The sequence below is a fragment of the Sus scrofa genome, chromosome 18 (assembly GCF_054392235.1).
Source record: "Sus scrofa isolate SSC_HxYL_T2T_F1_AM1 chromosome 18, Sscrofa_HxYL_maternal_Yorkshire_Landrace_v2.0, whole genome shotgun sequence".
Lineage (NCBI taxonomy): Eukaryota > Metazoa > Chordata > Mammalia > Artiodactyla > Suidae > Sus > Sus scrofa.
The window spans coordinates 33,602,119-33,614,395 of NC_139400.1; the positions used below are offsets into that span (position 1 = coordinate 33,602,119).

The 12,277-nt window shown below is 39.2% G+C and overlaps 1 protein-coding gene across 34 annotated transcripts in view; it reads left to right on the top strand.

Annotated features, from left to right (window-relative positions):
• The window catches only part of CADPS2 (calcium dependent secretion activator 2), a 489,830-nt gene that overhangs the window by 353,872 nt on the left and 123,681 nt on the right, over positions 1 to 12,277 (top strand). For all 34 annotated transcript variants that reach the window (XR_014834387.1, XR_014834389.1, XR_014834384.1 and 31 more), the window contains one exon: positions 5,703 to 5,804. Coding sequence is in view for 28 of the 34 variants with exons in the window: in XM_085005969.1 (XP_084862095.1) it covers positions 5,703 to 5,804 (102 nt within the window). In the remaining 6 variants the exon portion in view is untranslated. The remainder of the gene's footprint in view (positions 1 to 5,702; positions 5,805 to 12,277) is intronic.

The following is a 12,277-nucleotide window of genomic DNA, read 5'->3' on the forward strand; positions in this document are numbered from 1 at the left end:
TTATACAATCCCTTAGTTTATGGAGAAATTGAGTCAAATTAACTTGTACAGGCCTTAATAGGTATAGGAACTATGTTTTGGGTGAATCTACCTTTCAGAAAAGGTGGCAGATGTAAGATCAGTCTATTAGATGAGAATCAGTGACAGAAAGTTCTGTTGTATGATTCTGGTTTTTTTTAGAATTTTTCAAGTATGACATAGACACAGTTGTATGTGCCATTCAGTTGCTTTTTATGTAATACCAGAAGGAAGTTCTGTGCCATAGCTAGTTCGACAGTCATCTGTAATTAAAAGAAGTGTATCCACTCTTGAACTGTGCTTTAGAATTTGTTCCTATCTTAAAATTATTTCAGAGAACACCATTTTTATTAAAATCATGTGACTTCAATAACTACAGGCCTCAGGAAAAAAATGAAAATATTCACTCTTGGTATCAGCATATGTTTCCTTCTCATGGGAACCCTTTAATATTATTAGGCATAGAGTTAAGCCCCAGTTAACATTCAAATCAAAAAACTGGTCTTTCTGTGTCAGCATTCTAAATGACCATATTTTAACATCATGTTTTTGGCAATGTCAAAGAGGCATGATCATTTTTACTTTTATTAGCTCAGTAAAAGAATTCTGTTCTTGAGACTTAAAGCAGTTCATTTCAATAGTAATTAAAGTGGCAGATGGAGTCCCCATGTGGAGCAGTGGTAATGAACCCGACTAGCATCCGTGAGGACACGAGTTCTATCCCTGGCCTCGCTCAGGGGTTAAGGATCCTGGGCTACCCTGAGCTGTGGTGTAGGTCGCAGACGCAGCTCAGATCTCCCATTGCTGCAGCTGTGGCGTAGGCCAGCCGCTGCAGCTTCACTTCAACCCCTAGCCTGGGAACCTCCATATGCTGCAGATACGGCTCTAAAAAGACCAAAACCCTAAACACTGAAATTTTTCTGCTGGGTATAAATACATGCTAACTTTTGTTAGAGATCTTTTTACCCAGAATTCTTAATAATTCCTGCTCCTGTTTGCTTTTCAAAACTTTTCCTGTTTTACCTACAGCTATATAATAAAAACATTCCAAATACCCATAAGTAACAAAAATGATAATATCGGTGGTATTACTAATTCATAAATTCTTATGTAAGAATGATATTTTGTAGTTTATATAGCATTCATTCATTTCTTAGCATTTATGTATTGAACATTAACTATATGCTAGCTACCATCCCAAGCACGAGGAGTATAGCATAAGGGAGCTAATAAATGAATATATCACATGTTGGATGACAGCAATGTATACAATGGCAAGCAATAAGGAGGCCTGTGGAAATGTACACTCTTACATCGCTGGTTAGAGATAACCTCGCTCACCCTGAGTCATGTCAGTAGAGCTGAGAGGAAAGGGAGTGAGCAAGCCGTGCATGTGCCTAGGGAAAGGCTTCTGGGCAGTGGAAGCTGCACATGCAAAGGCCTGAAGCAGCACATGGGAGGACTAGCTAGGAGGCCTGCCAACCTGGAGTGGAGGGCCTTGCCCTGGAGTGAGGGCGTGGAGGAGATCGGCATGGCCTTGGGCTTTTACCGTGAGTGTTCCTGCTACAGGCACATGACTCATGCTTTCAAATGCCCACAGTAGTGTGTAGCCACTGCTCTGACAAAAGACGGGGAGAGAGAGACCAAGTTGGTTACAGCCATGCGTGGGGGAGAGCTGATAATGACCAGAATCAGGAGAGAACAGAGGTAGCTGGCGGGGGGGTCAAGTTCTGGACATGTTTTAAATATACAGCTGACAAATTAACTTATAAACTGAACTTGTAAAACTTTTATTTTTTATGGCTGCACGCACAGCATATGGAAGTTCCTCCACCAGGGATTGAATCCAAGCCACAGCTGCAAACTCTGCTGCAGCAACACTAGACCCTTTAACCCCCTGCACCAGGCCAGGGATCGAACCCACACCTCCACAGAGACCCAAGCGCCTGCAGTCATCTTAACCCATTGCACCACAGAGGGAACTCCCAGCTGTCCTATTTTAAATCTTTGTTCCCCTGAGTCTACTAGGTACTTGTTCATAAACTATAACTGGTTTAACTTCTCTCTCAAGGTTTCTGCAAGTACCTATGTTGTAATGTATGAAAGAACATTTGTTAAGATTTTTTTTAAGGAAATCACTGATTCAGTGGTAGGTATTTTAAACTGTATTGATACTTAAACTCTCTGCTGTATACACATAATACAGAACATGTCGGATATAAATAAATGCATTTAAAATAGTTCCACCATTATAGCTTCTCATTTATAGCTTCATTTTCTAAATAGAGTTTTTTAATTGCTGTTTATTTTTGTTAAAACATAGATGAAAGACAATAAGGCATGGGCAGTAAGAGCCCTGGATTTGGAACACAGGAGACCTAGCTTCAAGGCCAGGCTCCTGTTCCTACAAGCTGGGTGACCTTGGTGAAGTCACCTCACCTCCCTGAGCCTCAACAACCTCCTTTCTTGGGGACTAGAGAAAAGACTGCTGTGAGCACCTTATGTTGTTATACATATAAAACAGCACAGTATCAGGCACATTTAAAATTTTTGTCATTGATAATTGTTGTTTGCTTTCTTTTTTTTGTCTTTTTTTTTTTTTTTTTTTTTTTTTTTTTTTTTTTTTTTTTTGTCTTTTTACCATTTCTAGGGCCGCTCCCATGGCGCGTGGAGGTTCCCAGGCTAGGGGTCAAATCGGAGCTGTAGCCGCCAGCCTACACCAGAGCCAGAGCAACACAGGATCCAAGCCGCGTCTGCGACCCACACCACAGCTTATGGCAACACCGGATCCTTAACCCACTGAGTAAGGCCAAGGATCGAACCCACAACCTCATGGTTCCTAGTCAGATTAGTTAACCACTGAGCCACGACGGGAACTCCTATTATGTTTGCTTTCATAATGACTGTGACAGGAAAATATTAACAACACAGGAAGTATTTGTATTCCCTGGGAAGGATAATTTTAGAAGGACTGTGCCTTTTAGGCTTGGCTGAAGTAAAGTTGCTATTTATTTCCAATCATTTAGATAGAGAAGGCCACTTCATATACCTGATATATAGAGCATAGTCCAGTGTACACATTAAAATAAGGACATGTGACTAAGGGTAGGTCCAAACTATAAAATGTGTTTAACGTGTCAGATGTGTCCCTCATTTAACAATAAGCTCAGTAAAGTGATGGCCCTTCACCGTGTATAACCATCTGTATCTTAGTGAAGGTGACACGCGTGCCATTCCCCTGACTGACTTTTCTCTTTATCCACTGAACCCCTGGCTGCGTTCCATCAGGTGGGCAACGTGCCCCCGTGAAGTTTAATATGACAGGACGACATACTCTATCACTGTGGGTGACAGTCTCCTTTGACAGTTGAAACAAATAGTAAAATCCGCTCAGATTTAAGTACATGCATCCATCAGAGAGCAAGGCAAAAGGACTGGGTCAGTCGTCGGAACAATAAAGACGAGTTCTTTGCTCTTTTTCATCAGGTCTGTATGGGAGTGTTTTGTGAAATAACCACCTACAACCTTGTGCTGTGGGGTTTTATGCTTTCATTGTAATAACAGTATGTAGTTAGAGTTTTTGTCTGAATGCCCACAGTTTCCCACGCTAATACGATATAGAGCTCTCCAACTTTTGTGATCACTGGCAACAGTTATTCTTAGGTTACTGTCTGGGTTTTGTGCTATTATTTGCTGTGTAGAAATTGACTTTGAAGTAATATGTGAAAAAAATCCACCATCAAGTTATTACAAAACATTAGGGTTAGCTTATGACTTAAAATCTTTTTTTCCTTCCTAAAAGATAATATTTCAAAGACCAATATTTTGCCATTTGTTTTTCTTTAACATTCCAACAGCATTTTGGTGGATTAGAGTGAAGTATAAAAGTATAATAATATTTTCAAAGCATAAATTCAAGCACCATGCCATTTTCTAAAATAATATTCTATATTAGAAAAAAATTATCAGATTTCAGTGATGCTTTTTATGGGAAAAAAATGATGCTTTGTCATGAATAAAAGGTCTTTATGACAGTATGATTCAGGTATAACTTTAAAATTTGTTGCCTTTATTCTAATTGTGTAGTTTATAAGCATCAAAAACACACGGAGTTCCCATCGTGGCGCAGTGGTTAACGAATCTGACTAAGAACCATGAGGTTGTGGGTTCGATCCCTGGCCTTGCTCAGTGGGTTAAGGATCCGGCATTGCCGTGAGCTGTGGTGTAGGTCGCAGACGCGGCTCGGATCCCGCGTTGCTGTGGCTCTGGCGTAGGCCGGTGGCTACAGCTCCGATTCGACCCCTAGCCTGGGAACCTCCATATGCTGCGGAAGCAGCCCAAGAAACGGCAAAAAGACAAAAAAAAAAAAAAAAAAAAACACACACACACTTTATAGATGTCTAAAAAACAGAACAGCAAATAAAAATCTTATTGAGAAATGTAAATATCCATTTTTCATAATCCTCAATTCTACCTGTTTTATACATAAACATTGAAAATTAGTAGGTTCAAATGTCTTTGGAAACTGGAATATAATTTTTAGAAAAATAATAGGGAAGAAATGATTAGTATTAAGAAATGCAAAAGATTCATTTTGTTGAAATATATATTTAAAGTGAATATGAGATTAATATATCTTTTCTTCTGTTTTAACAGACAGTTAAAATTCCTATACTCAGAAATTTAGATGATTGCTATACTAGCAGATATTTAAATTGATACAGAATAAATTCTGAATCCCTGCTATTAGATTTTATATTTTCAATCCTAGTCTTACTAAAAGAAGGTTTCTGTTCAGTCTTTGTTGCTACTTTTAAAAATCCTGCTGAAAATTTGCCTTTGTTTATAGGCATATTTGGTTAGGCACAAAAGTCTTGAAACATAGTTGGCCTTTCTTTTCTATATGTTTTTATTCATATTTTTATATTTGATTTATATGTAAATAAAAAATAGAACAGTAAAGCCCTCCATGAATCCAAAATTTCTGTTCCTTATAACATCTAAAACAAAATCTCAAGAAGTTCTTGCTGTGGCACAGTGGGTTAAGAATCTGACTCCAGAGCTCCAGTCGCTGCAGAGGTGCAGGCTCAATGCTGGGCCGGCACAGTGGGGTAAAGGATTCAGCATTGCCACAGCTGTGGCTCACAATCAGCCGGGAACTTTCAAATGCCACAGGTATGGGCAGAAATTTTAAATTAAAAAAAATTAAATCTCGAATTTCACATTAGCTTAATTTTTATTTGGAAGCGAAGCAGGTCTGACATTTAGCTTGCGTTCAGTCTATTTTATATATATATATATATATATATATATGTATTTCCATTCAGAGCACTTAATTGGTCAGATGTTTGGTATCACTGTATAAAACTCTTTTCACTGCTCTTCTCAAGGACTAGTCATTGTTTTCTGTAGATCTGAAAAATATTTATTGTAATCCTTTACCTTGAAGGCTGTCTAAAGAGAATAATTCTGTTCCATTCATCCCAGGCCAAAATATGAAGCAAATGGCTACAAATATCTCCAATAAATTTCCACTGTGGACACAAGTAATGTGTACACTGTGGTCTGACACACATTTGTCTTAATTACTTGGATTTTTCAGGGAAATAGAAAGATACAAAATACATAACAGTCAATGTTCTGTCACTACAAATTACTGGTTGTCTCTCTTTTTTTTTTTCCAGGCCTGATGGGATTGGAACCGTCTCAATGGAAGAAAAAGAGAGGTTTGAGGAGATAAAGGAAAGACTCTCTTCCCTGTTGGAGAATCAGATAAGCCATTTCAGGTATATCCTCCATAAATTTAAGTATTTGCCTTCTTAATTCACTCAGCCCTCTAACCCCCGACAAATATTTACTCTGTCTTTCTGCTACTGCTCAGGAATGATCAGTAGCTTCTCTTCCGGGACCTTGAAGTCTGGCCCACGTCGCTCAGTCCACGGTCTGCTTTCAGCCCGCCCTCCTTTCCCACTGCCCGTTAGGGAGACCCCATCCTCTTCAGCGTCCATTCCGCTGAACCTCTGCCTGTCTCATCCTTGCACAGCCTCTTCCCGCAGCCCTGGGGACTGCTCCTCCCCCTGCATCAAGTCCCACCTTCACAGTGGAGCCTTTCTCAGTCACTCCAGCAGAAAGTGGAAAAGCTGAAGTCTTTGAGTCTTCATCAGCTATACTGTTCCCTAGTCACTGATCACAAATTAATGACATAAACTCCCCAAGTCCTTAGTTATGCTTTCATTTGCACGCTATGAGAACAAGGACCACACTGCATCTAGCACTGGTTTCTTGCTCAAAAATAGTATTGATACTAAGAATCCTTTGCAGGGTAAAGGATAAAGATCTTGATAGTATCCTTTTTCCCTGATTATAGTTTAATAAACCCTAATAGTTAGAAATCTGCCTTTTTCTTTCACTCTCATCATTAGATCCTGTGAAATGTTGCCATGTAAAGGTATTATATCGTACCGCATGTCTGTCATGTTACAGGTACGTGATTTGGAATCATTTCACATGAACTTAGTGAAAAAAAAAAAAGTTTAGTTCCTCTTCCCCCTTAAGAGTTTGAAGTCACTGTTATTTAACCATGTGAACAGTGTATGGCTGCACTGGGCCTCAGTTTCCTTGTTTGCAATATGAAACGTTTAGGCTCTGATTTTTAAAATGATGCTGAGGGAAGAACTTCTCCTAGGATGTGTTATTCATCTGTTTCCCTGCATTAGTGATCTCAACCAGGGCTGGTCCCACCGCCTTAAGGTAAGTGTCCTGGTAACTGTGCTTGGAGGCAGTCGTCTGGTGCTGGGTTTAGAGATGATGTGTGGGACTGCCTCACACTAGAGAATTACTCTGCTCCAAAGGCCAATACATTCACATTAGGAAACACTGTTTTCAAGAGCATAACAGAATTCAACTTAGAGTTAAGATTTTTGTTTTTTGTTTCTTCAGTTTATAAACAAAACAGAGACACAAAGATGGCTCTTGCATTTGCAGGGGATGTCTCTGCATTTGCTGTTAGGAATATTGTCTTTTAGGTTGGGCAGAGATCTTGAAATTTATTGTGTATGTCATTTAGTGAAAATCAGTACATGGTTTTCCTGTTTTTGATGTGGAGACATCATTCAGCTGAGCATCTGCATCAGTAACCCTCCAAGTGTCCATGGTTATTTGTAGCAGTGCTTTCATCTGCAGGTAACAAAATCCTACCTCAAACTGGCTGAAACAAATAAATGCCTATGTTCACTTACATGCAGGCCCCAGGTAGGGTGACCTTCAGGACAGGCTGAATTTAGTAGCCAGAGCTCCATTTCCTTGTGATTCTCACAGGGCTTCCCTCCTTCTTGGGTTGGCGTTTTCCCCAAATTGGTAGCAAGACCACAGAATTCCCTGGCCTCACATCCCTACGTGCCAGAGTTGGAAGGTAGTGGCAGCTCTCTCTTCTGCGATTCTCCCTTAAGATGAAAAGTTTCCTTAGGAGATTTTCGCCTGTATCTTTTGCCCGAAATATGTTCTAGGCCCAGCCCTGAACCAAACCCAAAGGCCAGAGGAAGCCCATACACTAGATCCTCAGTCACTGACAAGCAGTGGGACCACCCTGATTGAATTGGGCTGGGCAGAGCCAGCCACAGCGGGAGGCCTGGCCCCCACAGGGCTCACAACGAGGCAGTAGGATGCAAGGAATGACAGTTGTCTGCATCATCTATTTAGTCTCCTCCGTCTTAGTTTTGTTTCTCTATTTCTCTTAATAATTTGTCAACGTGTACTCTAGAATTCTTTTTCTCTAGAATCAGAGTTTTTTACCTCTTTGTACTGAAGATAAGAACTAAAATAGGAGTTCCCGTTGTGGCTCAATGGTTAACAAACCCGACTGGCATGTATGAGGACTCAGATTCAATCCCTGCCTCGCTCAGTGGGTTAAGGATCTGGTGTTGCTGTGAGCTGTGGTGTAGGTCACAGACGTGGCTCTGATCTGGCATTGCTGTGGCTGTGGTGTAGGCCAGCGGCTACAGCTCTGATTTGACTCCTAGCCTGGGAACCTCCATATGCCGCTGATGCGGCCCTAAAAGGCCAAAAAAAAAAAAACTAAAATAAACTGGTCTAGACACTTAGGGCCGACTTTTATATTCCCTTTGGATGTTTGTAGAGTTTGTATTAATTTTACCACTTTTGTTTTTGCTAAATCCATGGGACAACTGGGTAAAAGGAAATAGGATTAAAATAAAACAGGAAACTAGGAATCCATTTAGGGAAATTTAGAAAAAAGTTCAAATTGTTCATGAAGATTTTCCTAAGGATTCTACCAAATGATCTTCCTTTAGCCACTTACGTTAAACTGCTTATGTTAAAATTTAGAAAGAACATAAAATTCTCATCAACACACACCAAAGAAGTAACCAGAGTATTAATAACACTTATATAGAAAGGTTTTTATTCAGACACAAAACACATAAAATAACGGGGCAAACTAAATTAAACATAAATGAGGAACTTCTGGTAAAGACAGCAGTTTGAATGCATGTCTGGCTCAGCTTCCTCACAGAACGTAAAAGAACAGTATTTTTCAAAAGACATAAATCCATAAGGACAACAAGAATAAGAGAGGGAAAAATGGAAAAAATGAATTAAAAGCCTGAAAGTCAGAAGGATAGATGGCACCTGATTTAGCCACCCATGAAAAACTGGATCGTAATCTGGCAGTAGGGAAAAGAGACACAATCTGATTTATGTCATACACTCAGCAAAACGCTTAGGGACAGCCAGTTTTAAGCCCTTCTGAAAATTAAGAGTAAAGGATGATTTGTTATAAATCTGCTTAAGACACACTCGGATTCCAAAATCTCTTTTCCAACTCAGCAGCCGGGCCGCTGCCCCCACCCCCCACCCCATTCCCTGGCAGAGCACTGCAGGTTTATTCCCCGGAGAGAGTAAAATTCTGGACAGAGGTGGGAGAAGGGAGGAAACATCTGGCACAGTTGGAGTTAAGGATTACATAGACACACGGGCATTAAATAAATGTTCATTCTGAAATCTGAGAGTCACAGCCTTCTCCCTCCAACCCACACGCTTGACACCCAAAATGCTGGTGGGCAGGCATACAGGCAGCCTTAGACCTCCCATGCGTGTGACAGGTGTCTGCCCATGGGACTCTTGACTAGCCCCAGAGAGAAGACCTAAAGCTGTGGGTAGTTAAGACTCCCACTGAGAGAGCTCAGTTCAGTTCCCCTTCAGCAAAGACCATAGTCTCCATGTACCGCTGAAGTGCACATGGCCTCTGCTCAGTTTTTTAATTGCGAAAATGATCAGCCGGCCAAGGAAAGATCATCAGATATTTAAGGAACGTCTTTACTGTGGGAGACAAAGCCCAAACAAATAATATAAAGGCAACTTGGATTACATGGGAAGAGGGAAATGGTGGAAGGGGTGGCGGGAATCTATTACTGATATCCTTGGAGAGATTTGAGAAGATGGAGCGTCTATTAAAAAATAAGATGTTAAAAAAAGAAAAAGAAACTAGGGAACAAATAAGAGCTCTTAGAAATTGATGCAAATGACACATAAATATATGCATACTATTGAAAGAGTTTGGTTAATGAAATCTTCCAGAATCGGGGGGAGGGGGGAAATGGAAAGAAAATAGGAGTACAGTTGGTCCTTCTTACCCTTAGATTTCACATCCCTGGCCAGATCGATTTGGATTGGTTGAATCTGCAGACAGACATACAGGGCCAACATCGTTTTTGATAAGGACCTTGAGTATCCGCAGATACACTGTTGATGGGGATGTGTGTGTATAATTGAATCGCTTTATTGTGCAGCCGAAATGATCACATTGTTAATCAACTACAATAAAACTTAAATGATTTCCCTCTAAAAACAACCAACCCAATTAAAAAATGGGCGAAAATCTAAACAGACATTTCTCCAAAGAAGACATTCAGAAAGCACATGAAGAGGTGTTTAACATCACTAATATTTAGAGAAATGCAAATAAAAACTGCAGTGAGCTATCACCTCACACCAGTCAGAACTCCTGTCATCAAAAAGTTTACAAACAATAAATGCTGGAGAGGGTGTGAAGAAAAGCCAAACTTCTTACGTGTTAGTGGGAATGTAAGTTGGTACAACCCCTATAAAAAACAGTATGGGGAGTCCTCAGAAAACTAAAAATAGAACTACCATATGATCCAGCGACCTCACTCCTGGCCATATACCCAGACGAAACTATAATTCAAAAAGATACATGTACCCCAATGGTCATAGCAGCACCATTTACAACAGCCAAGACAGGGAAGCAACCTAAATGTCCATCCACAGAGGAATGGATAGAGAAGATGCAGTACCTACATACAATGGAATATTAGCCATAAAAAAGAATGAAATAATGCCATTTGAAGCAATATAGGTGGACCTGAAGATTATCATACTAAGCGAAGTAAGTCAGAGAAAGACAAATATCATATCACATATATAGGATCTAAAAAAAATGCAAATGAACTTATTTACAAAACAAATGGACTCACAGATTTTAAAAACAAACTTACAGTTACCAAAAGGGAAACATTAGGAGAAGGGGTAAATTAGGAGGTGGTTATTAGCATACACACACCACTGTATATAAAACAGATAACCAACAAGGACCTACTATATGGCTCAGGGAAATCCGCTCGATATTCTGTACAAACCTATACAGGAAACGTATCTGAAAAGGAATGAATATGTATAACTAAATCACTTTGCCGTACACCTGAAACTAACAGATTGTAAAGCAGCTATACTCCAATTTAAAAAAAAAGATTTCATAGCATAAAATGTAAATAACTGGTGAGTCTCAGTGAAGGCACAGAGGAGTTCTCTGTACTGTTATTGGCAGTATTTGTGCATGTGTGAAATTACATCAATAGGAATAGTTTAGAAAATAAATGTGCTAGTTGTCTCCTGGAAAAAAAAAAAAATAGTTTGCAGTTTCAAAGAACGTAAACACCTAACGTATAACTCAGCTATTCCACTCTTAGGTATTTCCCCAAGAGAAACAAAAGCATCTGTCCACACAAAGACTTTAGTGTGAATATTCATACCAGCATTGTTCGTAATAGCCAAAATATGACGACAAGTCTGATGACTGTCAACAAGGAACGGGTAAAAAATGTCTGGGAATACTTCTGAGCAATGAAAAGGAATGAACCGTTGATACACTGCAGTAGCATGCATGACTATCAGAACAACTATGCTGAGAGAGAGAAATCAGACCCCAAAGAGTTCATACTGCTCGATTCCTTTTACATATTATAGTATATGCAAACTAATCTTAATGACGGAAAGTAAATCACTGGGGACTGGGCTCCAGAAGTGGGGAGGAAACATTTGGGGGTCATGAATATGCATATAATACATTGATTATAGAGATGGTTTCACAAGTGTATACATATGTCAAAACTTAGCAAATTGTGTCCTTTAAATATGTTCAGTTCACTATATGTCTCACCTCTAAATCTATTAAAAAAAAAAAAAAAAAGGCTAAGTACTTCTCTTCCGTTGTAGGAAGTTAGTATGATATCTAGAACTGGAAAATCAAGAATATGAAATATTATCATATAGGTTAGAGACATTTAGGTACTAAAAGTTACAAAAAATTTTCTAGAGAAATTACATGAGACATGGGATGGAATTGACATGAAGGACAATGTTTTTCATAAAAATCCCCTTAGAAGTTCCCTCCTAGACTATGTGCACCTATAACTTGGATAAAAAAAAATACCATATTTAAAGTCTTAATTTAAAATTTAAACAGTTTAATCATTGGATAGCTCTATTCAGGCTCATTTATCTCTGTAATTAATTTACTAAAGTGAAAATCAGGGTGACTTTAATTTATTCAGATTCGGTATTAAACTTGGTTGAATTTCATCTGATAATTGAGTGTTTTCCACTTTGTTCAGCTATCAAATTGGTAAAAACCCAAAATATTTATCCCGAAAGACAGAACAAAAATGGTCCCCTTCTTTGAAAACTTGTTTTGTGAAGATTAATTAAGCTTCTGTGTAGTTATTTTCTGTACTTTATTGATTAAGGATTACTTTTACTCTGTAAATGTGCTGAATTATTTACACATCATGGGCAGCTAATGCTAATTCAGAACATACCCAGTGGGACCTCAGAGCCCTGAAATGCTAAATGTAATCTTGGGATCAGTAACATTCCATTCATAAAATGTGTCACCCACAGGTTAATGGAAATAAACAATAGGAAAGACAATTGGTGGATTATGTAA